Source organism: Dama dama, chromosome 23 (genome assembly GCF_033118175.1).
Source record: "Dama dama isolate Ldn47 chromosome 23, ASM3311817v1, whole genome shotgun sequence".
NCBI classification, from domain to species: domain Eukaryota; kingdom Metazoa; phylum Chordata; class Mammalia; order Artiodactyla; family Cervidae; genus Dama; species Dama dama.
Genome location: NC_083703.1, coordinates 30,594,617 through 30,613,251, shown reverse-complemented (window position 1 = coordinate 30,613,251; position 18,635 = coordinate 30,594,617). Strand labels below are relative to the sequence as shown.

The window sequence follows — 18,635 nt, the reverse complement described above, 5'->3', positions numbered from 1 at the left end:
AGAAAGAGTTCAAATGCTTTAAAAACCACTTGGAAGCTGATGATCTAGAAATTTTAGTACCACGGGATTTCATTCCCGCGGTGATGCCAAAGAATGGTTCTCCTACCTTCACATACATGCAGCCTCAGTAGTTGGCACAGCTCAGCGCTCTGTCAGCACAGAGACACAAGCAGCCACCAGCTCGCCTGCTCCTGACACACCCACTTCACAGTCAGCCACCCTCCCTGGGCAGTGGCCGCATGCGTGAAGGTGGCAACCTGGCTGGGCTGGTGCCGTGGGGCACGAGGAAGTATGGAGTCCTCCTGCCTGCACACCATCACCAGATGACCCACCTTGAGACCTGCCTGGACGACCCACTCATGAAGAAGAGCCCGAGAGAGTCGGCAGGAAGCCCCATTATGCTGTTATGACCACAGGCACTGCGCTAATGTCCGAGCTACAGAGGAGACAAGCTTAACCTGGACAGCCTTGCGGGCAACTGTGCTGAGCCAGGAGTGTCCAGAGGCTGGCCCCACCCGGGAGGCAAGAGAACAAGCAAGAGACCTTGCACGTGGAGATCTCTAAGCAGGAGCAACCTGGATCTTCCCCTAATCTGTCTGAGCAGCGCTGAGGTGCCCACAGGGATGGGAAGTCCCCGCTCTTTGTACGCTGGCTGCAGGTCCGGCAGTCATATAACCCACTCAACAAAAGAGACTCTGCGGGGGTCTGTTTGTCCTGCCTCCATTCCAGGCACCGGCTCCCCATTCACGAGTACAGGAATCTCGTATGTGCGTAGTTCCTCAGGTGGGAAAACACGCTCATCCCACACCCTCAGGATTTCAGTGATGAGAAGCATATGTTTCTGGTACACAATTCATTAATTCTTGTGTTCCCTGCAGCCAATTTCCTCCCTCAAAACACAGAAAGCTTGGAAATAGTTTTTGCCAATAACAGCATGATTGTTGAATCCTAAAACGGCGTCACCCTCTCTATTCACTGAACACGTGTACATTTTCCGGAAAACTTAGTCCGAAATAAATGCCTCTTTCCCAGCTGGCTTTGTTCTCTCTGGTCAGAAAGAGGAGAATCCCAAGCTTAACTGCACTCCTGTAAGGAGATCTCTCCTGCCAACCACACCCAGCTTTGCACAGAAGGTCATCTGATATTATTTGGCAGGGGAGGGGCTTGCACGTCTGGCTTTCACACTCAAATACCACCATGTTCCCACACCAGGAATATTTTTGGGCGCTGAGAAGACAGAAGGAATATAGGACTTGGGGTTAGCAGTTTAGGCAAGGTATGCTTCTGGAAAACAGATGATGTAGTAACATGTGCCCTGAGGTTGATGGGACCTGGAAGGCCCCCACATGCAAGAGGGACTCAGGATAAACAGGATGTGACTTGAATCTTGAAGGATGGGTAAGTTTTAGGAAGAGAGGAAAAGCACATGAGGTTGGAACAGTGGAGGGCAAAGTCATGGACTCGGGTAAAAGTGTGTGTTGGGAGGACCAACCTGGGAAGAGCTAAGGGGGTGGAGGAGTTGGGGAGGGCAGGCGGTTGGAACAGTTCTGACCTCACCTTTGTGCCTCCAAGGACAGGTCCTGGTGGCTCTTCATTGCTAATGGCACTGGGGCCCCTGCGCCAGCCCTCCCTCTTGTCCCTGGCATCATGCATCAAGCTTGCCCGCTACACTCTCCATCCCTCTATGCGTCTGTTCCTTCCTCTTCCTCTCTGCTCGCCCCCACCCGCCACCCCCATGTGAAGTCCTGCCTGTTCACCAGAGCCCACCTCATCCCCAGGTGGCATTCCTTCCTCACTGTGCTCCCAAAGCAGCTTGGGTTCTGCCTTTCTGGCTTTTCTGGCTCCCACCAGCATCATAGGCTAGAGTGCCTGTATGGTGTGTGGGTGTGTGGGTGTGGGTGTGTGTCCACTCACTAGGCTTGTTCCTAGTGTAATTGGGAGATGTTTTAAAAGTCCATTTCTAGGGGGAAAAAAAGGTTCATTCCCAAGACTTCCTTGGTGGTCCAGTGGTTAAGACTCCATTCTCCCAGTGCAGGGTCCCAGGGTTCGATCCCTAGTCAGGGAACTGGATCCCTTATGCCACAACTAACAGATCCTGCATGCCACAACTAAGACCTGGCACAGCCAAATAAATATTAAAAATAAAGTCCATTTCCAGTTGATGCGGCTGTGTTGTGCTGTAGAAAGCCAGGGCAAAAGCCAGCCATCCAGGTAGGTGGCTTTCCCTTGAGTGATCAACAGGAATTAGGACTCTGAGCCCCATCTCTTTTCCTCTGGGTCCTTTTAGCCTGACCTTGTATCCGCTCCACTTGAAGAGCAGTGACTTAAGAATCTAATCTGAGGGAAACTGCAAACCAAAGAATGCAGGCCGCTTCCTGGCTGATAGGAGATCCTGGCGGGGCCGCTCCTGTGGGAGAGCGTGTGGGAGTGGGGTGGGGTGGGGTGTATAAGTCATGAGCTAAACATCGCGGGTTCCCCAGGGGAAAACCGGAAGCGGTGGCAAACAATCCATTCTCTGCCTTCAGGCAGACTTTCTGACTCAACACAGAACCCCTTTAGCTGCATGTGTCACATGCCCTGGTCTCCATTTCCTCAGCAGCTCCTGGAGTGAGTATGTGAAGCTCAGAGTGGCTGGACCATCTCTGGCTTGATGCTCTTCAGCCAGTGCATCCTCATACTCACGTTATAGAGCTTCCAGCTTATCTTCTTGTCTAACTTGAAATCCTCCGGAGCCATGGTTCAGCCAGTTGCATGGGGAGGTCAGACAATACAAAGCACCCACTGATGCCTGGCCTCCCCCATCTTCCTTCTTTGTTCAACTCCTGTCTTTGAGGAAGAGGAGGAAGAAGGGTGAGGAGGGAAGAGGAGAAGGGGGGAAGAGGAGGAGGAGGAGGGGAGGAGGAGGGGGAAGAGGAGGAGGAGGAAAGCTGGGGGGAGGAAGGAGGAGTAACGTGGGGAAAGGGAGGGAGGGGAAGGGATGGGAGGCATGCTGGGGCACCTTTCCACCCAATACATTTGAATGTTGCTATGGCAACTGATAGGCCCTAGAAGCCCTGCCAAGTATTGTTTTTTTTTTTCCTCGGCGGGGAAGGAAATCCACTCTCGCCACCTTGTGCGTGCATGCTAAGTTGCTTCAGTCATATCAGACTCTTCACAGCCCTATGGACTGTAGCCCACCAGGCTCCTCTGTCCGTGGGATTCTCCAGGCAAGGACACTGGAGTGGGTTGCCATGCTCTCCTCCAGGGGATCTTCCCAACCCAGGGATGGAACCCGAGTCTCCTATGTCTCCTGCATTGGCAGGTGGGTTCTTTACCACTAGCACCATCTGGGAAGCTCAGTGGTCTGTGTGTATATACCTAGGAAAGGCAGGGATTTGGAGACCGAAAGGTGGAATATTTGGTGCATAGCTGATGCATTTAGACCTGGAGGGGACAGGAATCCACACATGGCCATTTCAGGGGGTGGGTGATCAATCATAGGGGGAGCTCTGTGTAAGTGACCCATATGTCTGGGCTGGTGGGTCCAGTGGGTGTGCATGGGCTGGTGGGGGCCCTAGCCAGCACTCTCCTTGGGAACCTTACAAAGTGAAAATGCTGTCAAATGCTGGCAAGTTCAGCAGGGGATGCAGCAGGGCAGAGTAGAGGAAATAGCACCAGTCTTGAGGACAGACAGACCTACTCTGCCCCTGCTTTGCTCTCTACCCCTGGGACGGCTCAGAAGAATTTCATGTCTCACCAGTCTCCAGTGTCTAAAAGGGGAAAATGAGTCCTCTTCTGTAGCGTCGTTGTGAAACTCCTGATAACATGTATAAAGCACATTGCTGTGACGAGCCAGCACACAGTAGGTGCTCACTCATGTGAAATACTCTTTAAAGTATTAACTGAAAGGCAGCACAGACCTGGACTCACTCGGTGTCTCTCAGCATCAGAGCCAACTGGAAGCTTCATAAAATACTCACCTGAGCCAGGTTTCTGGGTTAGAATTTGCAAAGATGGGACCAAAGAGTCTCTCTGTACATATATTTTTAAACTTCCTGAAGCAACTCTGATCGCACCAGTCTGCGATTCCAGATAGGAAATCCGTTTACTTGTTTGAAGATAAGGCATATAAACAGGATTGGAGTTTCCCCTCTTCTTTCCCCTCCCATCAACAGTTTCTATGCTGCCTTTATTCTGCTTCTAAATTCCAAAGGCTTCTGGAGGAGATGGGCCATGGTGACAGACGAGTAAACTCCAAAGGCTTCTGCTAAAATTATCTGTGTTTGGAAGAAGGGACTTGTGATAAAGTGGCTGAGAGTAATGTAATCAGGAAGGCAAGGTAAAACGCTTTCCTGAAAGCTAGATGCAGTTGCTCCACAAGAGTTGGACCCTTCGGCTCTCTGATGGGTTCTAAATGGGAAACTTAAGGTGATTTGTACTATGTGCTTAAGCCTTAACTAGGAGTTCTGCGTGCATCTGGCTGAAGCCTTTTTCCACATCCCACAGGAACGTGGCTGAAGAGCGGTCTTGGCCTCGTGCACCAGGAAGGCAGTCAGCTGACGTGGACATACATCGCCCCTCAGCTGGGGTACTGGGTGGCTGCCATGTCTCCTCCCAACCCAGGTAACAGGATCCCCAACACCTGCACTGACGGCAACCAGTTTTTTTGAGGGTTCAGGCTACCTGTGCTTTTTAAAGTGACTTCAGCAGAGAGATCACATCTTTTTAAAATATAGTTGAATGTGTGAAAAATCAAATGATGAGAAGAAGGTATTTGGTGGGGGTGGGGGAGTTCTGGTTGGAACTGTCCCTTCCGGGGTAAGAATAATGCAAAGAAAATAGTCTTGTCTCAAATCTGTTCTGCTCACACAGCTGCCATAGGGAATTCTTAATCTAAAGCCCACAGAAGTGGTTCAGACCTCCTCCCTAATTCCTGAAACAGCTGTGGCCTCGTGGAAGAGAGGACATAGGAAAAGGCACTCACTAGAGGGACCAGCAGCAAGTCACTGTTGCAGGCTTCCTGGGGCAAAAAACTTGACTGGGCATTTCTGAAAGGTTTAAAAGCAAACCTGTTGTTCTATGTCTGAAAGAATATTCCTCCATTCAGGATAGATGAATTAACTCATAGTTTTCACTAAAATTTAATTTCACCAATATTTTCACTGAAAGTGTAAATTTATTTTTAAACCTAACCACCCTGATTTATCCCTATGAGTATTCTAGAATTGCTGGGGTTTTTTTGTGTTTGTTTGTTTTTCAAAATAGTTACCTTAGGAGAAGTCTTTCCAGTGATGGCTTCCATTACTCACAATGCCTTGCCTTTAGAACCTGTCTCCCTTGGACTGCTATCCTTAGTGAAACTCTTCATGGGTGGCCAGTCGTCATGCTCAGAGGGTTCAAGGGTCCCTTTGATTTTTCTTAGACATATCTAAAACTCACCGACCGCCAAGATTGGTGAATAAAGTAAGTAGTTGAGCTAGGTCAGAATGCTGGGGATTTCCCTGGTGGTACAGTGGTGAAGATTTCACCTTCAATGCAGGAGTGCATGTTTGATCCCTGGTCAGGGAGCTTAGGAGCCCAAATTCCTCGAGGCCAAAAATCCAAAGCATAGAACAGAGGCAATATTGTAAAAAATTCAATATTGACATTAAAAGTGGTCTGCCTCAAAAAAATAAAAATAAAATTTAGATATTTATTTAAAAAGATGTGCTATGATTAAAAGCTGACCCTTGTCAATTAACCATGAAGGCAGTTCCAAAATGGAAGTACAAAATATTTTATCAATGGAATTATCACTGGAATGAACACTTAGGACTCCCAAAGTAACTGATTTGATAGAGGCCAACCCGAGATGGGTGTTGAAAAATCTGTTACCTTTACTTTATAGTCCCACCCTTAGAAAATGTACAGTTCACATCTAGGTTTTAAGAGTATGTGTTTCCCTTTACTGTATTGTTCTTGTAGCCACGTGGGCATGAAGTGAGTACATAAATGTCCCAGTCTCCAAATCTGAAGTGTCTGGAATATGATTATGAGTAAAGAAAAAAAGTCCTTAAAAACCAAAGTAGAGACTACAAAACCTGTGCATTAAAGTTAAATTTTATTTTAGATCTATTTCCAAGAACCCTGATGATGTGTTATGTGACAGATTAATAGGTACTTCTATAAAGAAGAGAAAGAGAACTAGACTACTAGATGTAGGTTGACCCAAGCTTGCTGAGGAGCAATGAAGGAAGAGACAAAAGGCCATAAAAACATATAGTGTATAAACCCTGGTGGCATTTAATATAGGAATACATATACTGGTAATCTCATAGTCATCACTTTTATTAAGACAAATCACAGCAATGCTGTGCTTTCATGAAGCCAAAACCAACAAGAAAATAATTAGAGTTTTCTCTTTTATTCTCTGGTTAAGAAGGAACTGAAATCTTTATAAAGATTTCCATTTAGCAGAAGATATTTGGTTGGCCAAAAAGTTCATTCAGGTTTTCCCATACCATCTTAGGGAAAACCCTGAAAGAACTTTTTGGCCAACTCAATAAAATAATAATATTTTAGGTACTTTAAAGGACCGAGCTTCCATTATTTGAAAATGATTTTTACGTGTACCTCAGATTTCTTGATGACCCCTGCCAAGGTATTACCTATGTTTGTGGGGTTGCTCTGTGTTAAAAAAAAGAAAAATTGTTTCTCTGAACAATTAAGGCCGTAAACTGTTAAGGCCATTGTCGTCAGTAATTTTTCCAACTTTTGTAAATATTCACTTTCACCCCATTGAAATGATTTATAATTGGGAGAGGATGATGTTGTCTTTTGAACTTAAGGAATGTCACTATTTTCAAAAATCAACAAGTCTCCTTGGGTTTATCTAGCTTAAGAGACTTACCTCCTAAAGATTTTAAAGAAATGTATCCCTTAAAATATCAAAAATCAATGAATAAATGGGTCTTTATGGTGTTTAATAATCATAACAATGCTCCTCTGATGTTATGTGTAATAACTATATTCCTTCCTTCCCATCTTTTGGTGCACTGTCTGCATACTTAGACACCAGTAAGTGCCCAAACATTATAATTTGGGGGAGATTTTCGTTATTGCTGTCAATCCCTTGTTAGCAATGTTAAGATAGATTCTTACTGCTATTGAACATAAGGAGTAAGTTAAACTACCTCTTGGGATTCTTCCCAAGGTAAATTAAAGAGAAAATAGGTTTAGTTCTGATCACCTTGTCTGTAAGTTCTGGAGAAGTCTGTGGCCACATCAGGTTAGCCATTTTGAAAAGATACTAGAAAGATGTTTCTTTTTTTTTTAATGGGAGGCATTTTAGAAACACTTGATATCCCTGTAATAGGCTGTGGATTTTTTTAAGTCATGGTAAATTTATTTCATACATTTCAACTGATTTGTTAAGGCCAAGGGTGCAGTACATAGTAATCATTGCCCAGGGAAATTGTGAGTAAAATTTTGTGTTTTGATTTGTTTTTTCCTTCTGCAGTGTCATAAAATCCCCAGGTGTTCATGCCATGTCTGTGAGTGGATGAGTCCCACTCATGAAATGATTCATGTATCTAGTTTTCTTATTTTCAAAGGTCATGTATTTAGAATGATGAACATGGCACCAAATGCGGCTCTCTTCTTGATTAAGGAGGGACCATGGATGCAACATACAGAATTTGAGTGTTCACAGTGCTCTGGCCATGGTTTGGTCCCTTTCCATTGAGGGGAATTATGGTGATGCTGCAGGCACAACATCTAAAGGGTGTTTGCATCTGGCCCCTGTTCCACACTCCAGCCAATAAGAATAAGAAAAAAGGGACTTCCCTGGCGGGCCAGTGGTTAAGACTTCACACTGTCACTGCCGAGGGCCCGTGTTCGATCCCTAGATGGGGAACTAAGATCCCACATGACACATGGCCAGAAAAAAGGAAGAAGAAAAACATTATGCTCTCTTTTTAGTGAAAGGTGTTTACAAATCTAAAATGCCCTTTTCTGACCTTCCAGGTCCAGTTGTCACACAGGACATCACCACGTATCATACAGTCTTTCTTTTGGCCATCTTGGGAGGAATGGCTTTCATTCTTTTGGTTTTGCTGTGTCTCCTTTTATATTATTGCAGGTAAAGTTTTATCATTGGGGCTCTGTCTTTTTTTAACTTGGAATTTCTTGCACAAGTATTGATATTGAGGTCCTTTCCTGAGTTGAGGTCTTTATTTCTCATAAAAATGTATCTAAGGGTCTTCCCTGGTGGTGCAGTGAGTAAGACTCTGAGTATCCAATACAGGTGGCATGGGTTCGATCCCTGGTCGGGGATCTAAGATCCCACATTGCCACATAGTGTGACCAATAAATAAATATTTTAAAAAAAATTTTTTGAGCAAGAACTGAATATCTGTCATATAAGTTGCAGGCAAAGTGAGATATTACACGGTGTGTAATGTCTTTTAGAGAGGAGTCATAAAACAATAAGCTCAATGGTTGTCACAATTCCCACAGAATAGGTCCTAAGTGGTAATCAAGAGATGATATTCTCAAGGCAAAGCCAAACTTTTCTTTCTGTGACACCTCATCTGACTGACTTGCAAGAATGTTTATTGTTGACTCTGCTTTTGAATGAATAATGTGGATGTACTTGGGGTACCATCTGCAGATTTCAGCCCTCAGCATCAAAACAAAGCTGAGGGTATAGGGTGAGAAGGCTTCTGGTTGCTGACTAGTGTTGTCTTGTTTCTTCCTGTGGGAACTGAGAATTAGGTTTAGACTGGAACCCTCACTGTTCTGATATTTTAATCTTGGGGTCTGTATCTTTGATCACAGGCGGAAGTGCTTGAAACCCCGCCAGCACCATAGAAAGCTGCAGCTTCCTGCCACCCTGGAGAGTTCCAAAAGGGATCAGTCGACTTCCATGTCACACATCAACCTGCTGTTTGCTCGTCGGGAATCAGAATTCCCTGGTCCACTCTCTGTCACCAGCCAGGGTCGCCCGCCGGATGCCCCGGGCTCAAAGGAGCTGATGAGTGGAGTCCATTTAGAGATGATGTCTTCCAACGGGGAGGTGGACATGCACACACCCATGCTGAAGCTCTCCTACAGCACCTCCCAGGAGTTCAGCTCCCGGGAGGAACTCCTGTCTCATAAGGAAGAGGACAAAAGCCAAATCTCCTTTGATAACCTGACACCAAGTGGGACGTTGGGGAAAGACTACCATAAGTCGGTAGAGATCTTCCCCTTAAAGGCTAGGAAATCTATGGAAAGGGAAGGCTACGAGTCCCCTGGCAACAGTGACTATAGGAGGAGTTACAACGCAATGCTCTCTCAGCCTTTATTCGAAAAGCAGGACAGAGAGAGTCAGGCCTCCGTAACCCACATCTCCACAGGAAGTAAGCTCACCATTCAGGAACACATGTACCCCACGCCTTCATCTCCGGAGAAAGACCAGCTGCTGGAGCGCAGACCTACTGAATGTATGATGTCGCGATCCGTGGACCACCTGGAAAGACCTACCTCTTTCCCGCGACCCGGCCAGCTGATCTGCTGTAGTTCCGTGGACCAGGTCAACGACAGCGTTTACAGGAAAGTATTACCCGCCTTGGTCATACCGGCTCATTACATGAAACTCCCAGGGGACCATTCGTACGTGGGCCAGCCCCTGGTCGTCCCAGCCGACCCGCAGCTGGAGATCGAAAGGCTGCAGGCCGAGCTGTCCAGCCCGCACGCAGGGATCTTCCCACACCCCTCCACGCAGATCCAAGCGCAGCCCCTCTCTTGCCAGGCCATCTCGCAGCAGCACCTGCAGGACACGGGCGCCCGGGAGTGGACCCCACAGAGCGCATCCATGTCGGAGTCGCTCTCCATCCCAGCATCTCTGAACGACGCGGCCTTGGCTCAGATGAACAGCGAGGTCCAGCTTCTGACAGAAAAGGCGCTGCTGGAACTCGGGGGTGGGAAGCCCCTTCCCCACCCCCGGGCCTGGTTCGTCTCCCTGGATGGCCGGTCCAACGCGCACGTCAGACATTCCTACATTGATCTCCAAAGAGCAGGGAGGAACGGAAGCAATGATGCCAGTTTGGATTCTGGCGTGGATATGAATGAACCAAAATCTGCCCGGAAGGGAAGAGGAGACCCCTCGACTCTGCCGCAGAACCACCCACCCGTCCAGGAACATCCGCAGAAGGAGTCGAGGGCCGCGGACAGCTCGGCCTACACGCAGCTGGTGTACGTGGAGGACATGGACCAGAGCGGCAGCGAGGCCGGCACCACGGCCGGGACGCCCGAGGACAGTGCTCTGCGGTGCCTGCTGGACGGCTCCAGCCGGAGGAGCGGCGGCCAGCTGCCCAGCCTGCAGGAGGAGACGACGAAGCGAACTTCGGACGTTGCCCCAGAGCCCGCGGCCAGTCCCGACCAGAGGCGATCCGCTCCGCAGGATGAGGAAGACGACGAGGACGACGACGACCAGGGCGAAGACAAGAAGAGCCCGTGGCAGAAACGGGAGGAGAGACCCTTGATGGCATTCAACATCAAATGAGCGGTCCAGAGCCACCCAACCCGGGACCAGATCCAGTTGCCAAAAATTCTTTCTTAAGGAAGCGCTTACCTGTTTATGGAGGAAGTCGAACCATGTCTGCCGTGGGCAGTGGACTTTTTTCTGCAGTTACCCTGTTCGCTGTCTTAAGTGTTCGAGAGGAAGTCAAGTTCTTACTCAGAAGAAAGGATGATGATACAGGATGCCTCGCCTCCAGGGAGAGGGCTGAACGTAGTGTCTGTCTGAATGTCAGTGTCATTCCCCATACTTGATGTGTCCACCCCTGGAGGACACTGAAAAACCACACGTGATGTCCGGATGTCACTAGGTTCTGATGATAACCTCAGTTCTCCTCCAGATTCTGGGAACAGAAGGAACTCTTTTTGCATTGCTTGAATCCATTTTATCATGATAATGCTCCTGTGAAATTATTATTGAGAAATTAGCTTGGCACTTAGTGTCTGGAGGTATGCATTATCTCAAAGGAAAACTATGCATCGCTGCTTCGTGGTCTTACTTTGCTTAGCTTTGGTTAGATTTCGTCCCTGATTTGCTTTTTACAGATACACACACACACACACACACACACACACACACACACACACAATTGGGTCGTAAGGATTTAATTCCTTCCTTGTCACCTGTTCTGCTTCTCGGTGGTTTATTTCGATATCACCTTTCAGGAACTTCTGAGTGTCACCTCTTAACATCCAAGCCTTTTAATGAAATAGTACTGAAGTTTTTAATCAGCTCCCAGTCCTTCAATTCTGGTCCCATTAACTCCAAGTGCCTTTTTTACAGTGACGACAGACAGTCCCTTACTTTGCTTTTTTTGTTTGTTTTTCTTAACTTCTTTGATTGAACTGCCTGGATTTTATAAAGTTATTAAACGATCCCCTTTTCTTTCAACTGCATGCTGCCAAGTGCCCATTTGTGCTCAGAAGTCTCATTTCAGCTCAGTGTATGCTCTCGTCCTCACGTGTGACGTGGATTCTGTTTAGCTAAGCTAGCCTAGAGGACACTTTAGTGATTCCCCTCCCCCACGCCACCCCTCTGACCGCTAGGCACCATTATGGTTTTATTGGCTGTTTGTATATACGGTTACGTATTAATTCTGAAATCCTATGGGCTGATCTTGCTCACCAAACACGGAGTATGGGCTGAGCAAGTAGACTGAATGTGACTATTAAACAAATCTTATGTACTATCCAAAAGTGCCAGAATGACTCTTCTGTGCATTCTCCTTAAAGAGCTGCTTGATTATCCAAAAATGAAAACTCAGAATAAACTCTGAAGGAAAAAAAAAACCCTATCTTGTGGTCCTTTTCATTCATTCTGAGCCATTATTGCTTATAGAGTTGCTATTAAGAATTCTCTTCGTTCCTTGGCAGTCTGAAAGGCCAGTTTTTGGACTTACATTCAAAGACTAACGTATGGTGGGGAGAGATAAATTGGGAGATTGGAATCGACATATACACACTACTAAACATAAAATAGAAAACTGTAAGGACCTACTGTGTAGCACAGGGAGCTCTTCTCAATACTCAGGGAAAAGAATCTAAAAAAGTGGAGATATATATATATATATATGTATATGTATATGTATGTATGTATGTATGTATAACTGATTCACTATGCTGTATACCTAAAACTATCACAACATTATAAATCAACTATACACCAATAAAAATTAAACAAAAGAAACTAACACATAAGACACCTAGGAATTGACACAATGGTGAAATCCTAAAAGCCCACCTTGCTGTTCAGTTTCATTCAAGAAAACAAGGGAACATTTTATTGTGTTTCCGTACTTTACAAGAAACTAGTGTGTTCTTTTTTTTTTTCCAGTATTAATCCAGCATCAAAAAGATGTCATTCAAATGACCAGAACCATCCCAGATGTGTGAAACTATTAATCAAAATCATTCATGGAATCGTCAATATAGAACAAATCAGTGGAAATAAGTAAAGCTAGCTAGCTTCGTTATAAAATCTTTAGTCATCAATTCCACAAGGCAGAAAACGAGTCAAGCTGATTTTTATGATTTTAATTCTCAAATGTCGATGTTTAGTATTTTGCTTTTAAAATGGTTGAGAGATTCCCTGACAGTGTTTTGAAGTATCTGAACAGATGGGAGTCTGTGGTTTAACAAGTCAGGGAGTGTTTAGAAGTAAACATTCTCACCAGTAGGTGGCAGGTGAACCCTGGCAGACACCATTAAGACTCCAGGTAAGCACCATTTGTCAATTACCCTCCAAAGAAGTGGCCTCTGGAAGAATCCTAGGGCAGACATAGGTGATGGGGGAATGCCAAGAGGTCTCCACCCATTTGCAGCTCAACCTGCAGTACTGCCACTGTCAAAATCTCCTTAAAGCATTAGTAACAAGAAGAACTTCATTTACAATGCATGTTACCTGTGTAACACATTACCTATCAGTGCTAATGATGTGAGATTCAGCAGGAAGATTGGGGGAGGGGGGCTTCCCTGATTCCTTCTCATTAGGCAGGATAATAAAAAGTATGGAGCAGCCAGCCATAAGCATGAGACACTGTTCCTTGAAAGACAAGGCCATGTATTTGCCAAAGGGAAATTGATTCTGCCAAAGATGAAGCTCACTCATCTTACACTGATCCAAAAAGAGGCTCAGAGGCTAACTTTTTTGCTCAGGGAGCCAACTTGGGTCACCAGACTCAAATTGTCTGGAAAGAGCACCCTAACTGTGTGGACTTAAACAGTGTATTTATCTTATCACACAGTTCCGGGTCAGTTATATTGCGCAAAGAACTAAAGCTGTCAAAGGCACCTTGCTTCTGCCACCTAGTGGTGAGTTTTCACCTGCCTCTTAAGGAGACTAAACAAACAGCTCTCTTCTGGGAAGCTGTCTTCTGGGAAGACAGATGAGTGTGCATAGAAGATGCCCTGGGCGCTGCTTCTGTCTCCCAGGTGAGATGAGTGAGATTGGGCTGACGTTTGTTGAGTCTCTACCTGGAAACATTATGTTGGAAACAATCATGCATTAAATTGTCAAAATCTTGTGGGGTTTATTCTTTATTTTTCACCTAACTAAATGGAGGCTTGAGGTTAAGTAATTGAGGTCATTCAGCTAGAATCAGTGGTGTGTCTCATGCATGGCCTGCACTCTGGAAATGAATGCATTTAAATTAAAAATGCATTATAAATCATAATAAAATGCATAATTGTAAATTCCACTTGATAACTGATTCTCGCAGAATGCTTTTGTTGATTTCAGTCAGAGCCAGCCTATTGCAAGTGACAAAAGCATAAACATTTGTTGAGAGTTTTTTACATTAATGATTAATGTAACTGAAACAATGCATCTGGGAACTTCACTCACTGATCAGTCATGGAGTGACTTCTTTGCTGAATCAGATAGTAAGACTGGGGAGGAATTTATGAAAGAAATGAATTTATGTGTGCTAAACCATGCCAGAAGATATATAACATTATTTAAACACCAGAGACCCTGTGCTTTAGGGAATTCTATTTAGTAGAAACTAACACAGATAATGCTAAAACAGTGAGGCAGAGTGCCCAAGAAAATGAAACCAGAACCAAAAAGGAAACAGAGCATAAAATCTAAAAATAATCAAGCCACAAATACAATAAACTCTATATATGACTTCTCATGTTCATCCCCTTGAATTTTACTTTTGCAGACCTCTGTATTTGGAGGACAAGGAGATAAAAATGAATAGTTACAGATAGAAATGTGTGGTGATTTTTCAACTATTTCAGAGTCCCACAATTTCTTTTTCTTTTCTTTTTGGTCTTTAGAGTTTTTCTTAATTGAGCTATAATTGACATACAACATTATATTATATAACATACAACCTTATATATACAGTATTATGATTATATATTATTGTCATTTTATTATCATTGTATTATTTTCAGATGTACAACATAATGATTCTGTATTTGTATATATTGCAAAGTGATCACCACAAATAAGTCTAGTCAACATCTGTCACCATACATAGGTAGAGAATTTTTTTCTTGTGATAACAACTTTCAATATCCACTCTCTTAGCAACTTTCAAATATGCAGTATAGCATTATTAGTATAGTCATGATACTGTACATTATATCCCCATGACTTTTTAATTTTTTAAATGGAAGTTTGCAACTTCTTTAGGTGAAGTGGAAATTTCAACCCCCTTTCCCGCCCACCTGAAACTATATTTTCAAAGCCACGATATAAATACACACCAAAATCTCTGATAAAAGTTTTTATAATTCTTTACAGAGATTGTGACTTGTTTAGTGCTGGTGTTCTGGTACCCAAAAGTGGCTAATAATTCCTATAAGACTGTTTCCCCTCAGTAGAATGAACAGTCATTAGAGCCCCCAAGAGTGTGGAACATGAAAGAGCCTTGGTAATCTCACACAGGAGAAATTGGAGCCAAGAGTGTTGAAGTGACCTCCCCACACAGGCAGTGCAGGACCACACGGGGTGACTTAGTTTGTTCAGGCTGCTTTACAAAATACCATGGGCTGGATGCCTTATAAACAATAAACGTTTATTTCTCACGGTTCCAGAGACCACGAGTCCAAGATCAGGGCACCCAGCATGATGGGGTGAGGGCCCTTCTGATTCACAATGGACATCTTCTTGTCTCATCCTCACAGTGTGGACAAGGGTAGAGAGAGCTCTGTGGGGCCTCTTCCATAAGGGCACATATCCCACTCATGAGGGCTCCACCCTCATGACCTAATCACCCTGAAGGTCCCACCTCCTAATGCCATCATCACCTTGGGCTCTAAGATTCCATCATATGAATTTGGGGAGGACACAGACACTCAGGTCATAGCACGAGACAGACCCCTGTCTCCTGACACCTAGCCCTGTATGTGTTCACCTCCTCAGATGGCTTCTCCATCTGCTGCTCTTTCTGGCAGCTCATCTGCACCCTCTGCCATCTGTTTACATGCCATGTGCAAACATAACCAGAGTATGCAGCCTTGTAAGCCATACTGATGAATAAAATTCCAGGGTCACGGAAAGAACCCTGGCTTTGGACACAGAACACCTAGCTCCAGGAATCAGACAAGTGACCAACTTGTTGTCTACAAAGGTTGTAGAAGGGTACCTGCACTGCTTATCTCTCAGGAGGAGGAAAAGAGGAAGTTGAGTTCAAAAGAGATAATATTTGTACACCCATGGCTGATTCATGTCAATGTATGGCAAAAACCACTACAATATTGTAAAGTAATTAGCCTCCAATTAAAATAAATTAATTTAAAAAATAAAGTTCCTTATAAAATGCAAGCTCTGGTGAAAGTATAAATTGCTCTTCCTAATTATCCTTTTAATCTTGTAGTTCTCTAATCCTGCTGCTATACTGTGTGTGACAGTGATCTTTGTTGTTGTTATACCAGCAGCTTCTCAGCTAGTTTTTAGGAAAATGATAACAAAACAACAGGACCTTTCCCCATGCTTACTGCTTCCCACATGCTTCAGCTGAGTGAGCCCTCTCTTTATGAGTAAGATGATTTGCCAAATATTTGACATAAACCAGGAAGCTCAATGAAAATGCAGCCTCCTTACATGATGGTCTCGAAACGTGTAAGGACATGCCTACAAAGCAATAACTTTGGGGTAGGTGCCCAATTACCATAACTTACTTGCTAGTGGCCACAAAGGTAAATCCCTTGGCAAAACACAGTAGCAGGCTCTTAATTCCTTAATTTAGTTGCTCATGTGCTTGTAACCTGAGAACAGTGGTGCTCAAACCCAGAAGCACAGAAGCATCACCTGGGGGCTGGAAAACATGCTCAAGCATCTGGATCCCACCACAGACCAATCAGAATCAAAATTTCTGCAGGGGAAACCTGGCACTGATACTAAAAACAAGACAAAACCAAAACAACAACAACAAAAGACTGCCCCCAGCCGATTCTGATATATTAATAATTAGGCTTGTAAATCACTACCTTAGGAATTCTGAAGATACGTCACAGTTTGGTAGCACCTTCTGTTGGGCAGCTCTGAGAATGCTGGATTTCCCCTTTGTTTCTAGGGTAGGTTAGCAGTCCTGCTCTAGGTTTGCAGTTGGGAAGGGCAAATACAGTCAATAAAGCCCCCCAGGCTGAGCAGCATGTGCCTTAGACATGTGACCAGTGCTCTGACTCGGCTTCATTCACATGGTCAGAAATCTAGATGCTGACAACCCTAGGCTCTGTCCTGTCCTATTCACATTACTGCATATTCCCCTTCTATTCCATTCCCCTTCTTGTGATGCCTATGGCTATTTCAGAGCACTGCTTGTGAAGGATTCCCATGGCTGTGTCTGCAGCCCAATCTGCTGTTGGAATTCAGACTTAGTTTCCAACTGCTGCCCATGCATCTCCATCCAGCTGACCCGCAAACACCTAAACCAACTTGTCCCAAACTGTAAGCATCATACATCATCCCATGAACCTCCCTGTCTGCCCCCTACCCAAAAAAAGAGAAAGCCCAATTCTGGTACTTTCATTCTTCATCTGCTACCCCAGTGTAAAGCCTCACTGTATACAATTTCCCCAGTCAGAAACCTCAGGGTCACCCTCCATACCTCTTTCAACCTCACCACTCGGGTTCAAGAATCACATCCTATCAATTTCACCTGCTGTCAGGAAACAATGTGAATCTTTCATGTTTCTGGCTGGTCAGGGCTTTCTGAGCAAAATTTACTGGCATCCTGGGTCTAAGGCTAAGTGAATATAACCATTCCTTGGGGGACAGAGTGAATTACTCCAGAGAGATTTACAGATTTATCTCCCCTGGAGCTATTCTTTCATTGATCTTCATTTACATTCATTATAACAGAAAGGGACCTTTCCTTCTCTTCCCCAAAGGGATTGTTTTAAAAGCTCCAAAATTCTTAGTTCAGGGGTTCCTCTCCCACAGACCTCCTTTCATATGTATGACGTGGTATCTGTATTCATCACATTCCCTCACCCCCACAGGATAAAATGAAGCACAGGATAAAGATAGGTCTGCCACTGATCCAGAAACCTCATTTTTGCTGTCAGGATAAAGTAAATACTTACATGAAGACTTATCATATGCTAAATATCTCCCAGACTGTCTCTCTTCTCCCCATTTCTAAGCAACACTGATGTCACAGCCCCCCTCACTGTCCCCCACCCCAGTCTCCCCATTCATGCCCACACTGCTGCAAGTGTGATGTACAATCCAATCATGTCATTTGTTCGTGTGGTTGCAGATAATAGACACCAAACTCAAACTAGCATCAGTTAAATGAGAGACTTCATCATTAAAGGGAGATTTGAGAGGCGGGCAAAATAAGGTGTGATTTATAAAAAGGTCTTCATCCTTGTTCCTGGCACAGAACTCCTAAAATCCTTGGAATTTCCTAAATGATGAGAGTAATAAAGATGTCTTATTATTCATAATAAACTCCTTTCAACCACATCTGAGTTTGTGTTAATGAAGTGACTTTGGGGCCACAGCTAAGGATGGGAACTAGTTGCCTGAGGAGCCAACCGTGTGATTGGAGGGTTGGAACTTGCACTCCCAAACCCTTGACCCTGGGAGAGGGGAGCAGCGCTGGAGATTGAAGTGATTGCCAGCAGCCAGTTACTTAATCAATCATGCCTATGTCATAAAACCCCAAAAGGATGGGGTTGAGAGAATTTCTGTGTTGGTGAACACCTGGAGATCTGGGTGGAGTGGTACACCCAGAGGGCCTGGAAATTCCTTACCTCCTTCCCCATCACTTGCCTTGTGCATCTCTTCCATCTGGCTACCCCTGAGTTACAGCCTTTTATGATAAACCAGTAATCTAAGAAGTAAAATATTTCTCTTAAGTTCTGTGACCCACTCTGCTGCTGCTGCTGCTGCTAAGTCACTTCAGTCGTGTCCGACTCTGTGCGACCCCATAAACGGCAGCCCTCCAGGCTTCTCTGTCCCTGGGATTCTCCAGACAAGAATACTGGAGTGGGTTGCCATTTCCTTCTCCAGTGACCCACTCTTGTCAATTCAGTTTAGTTCAGTTCAGTTCAGTTGCTCAGTCATGTCCGACTGTTTGCAACCCCATGAATCGCAGCATGCCAGGCCTCCCTGTCCATCACCAACTCCCAGAGTCTACCCAAACCCTTGCCCA

General features: G+C 44.9%; 1 protein-coding gene across 1 annotated transcript in view; it reads left to right on the top strand.

Annotated features, from left to right (window-relative positions):
* Nucleotides 1–17,868, top strand: part of FAM171A1 (family with sequence similarity 171 member A1) — a 135,057-nt gene extending 117,189 nt beyond the window's left edge. The window contains exons 6-8 of the mRNA XM_061126281.1: nt 4,486–4,602; nt 7,984–8,098; nt 8,797–17,868. Coding sequence (XP_060982264.1) covers nt 4,486–4,602; nt 7,984–8,098; nt 8,797–10,504 — 1,940 coding nt within the window. The 3' untranslated portion in view covers nt 10,505–17,868. The remainder of the gene's footprint in view (nt 1–4,485; nt 4,603–7,983; nt 8,099–8,796) is intronic.
* Nucleotides 17,869–18,635: the final 767 nt, after the last annotated feature.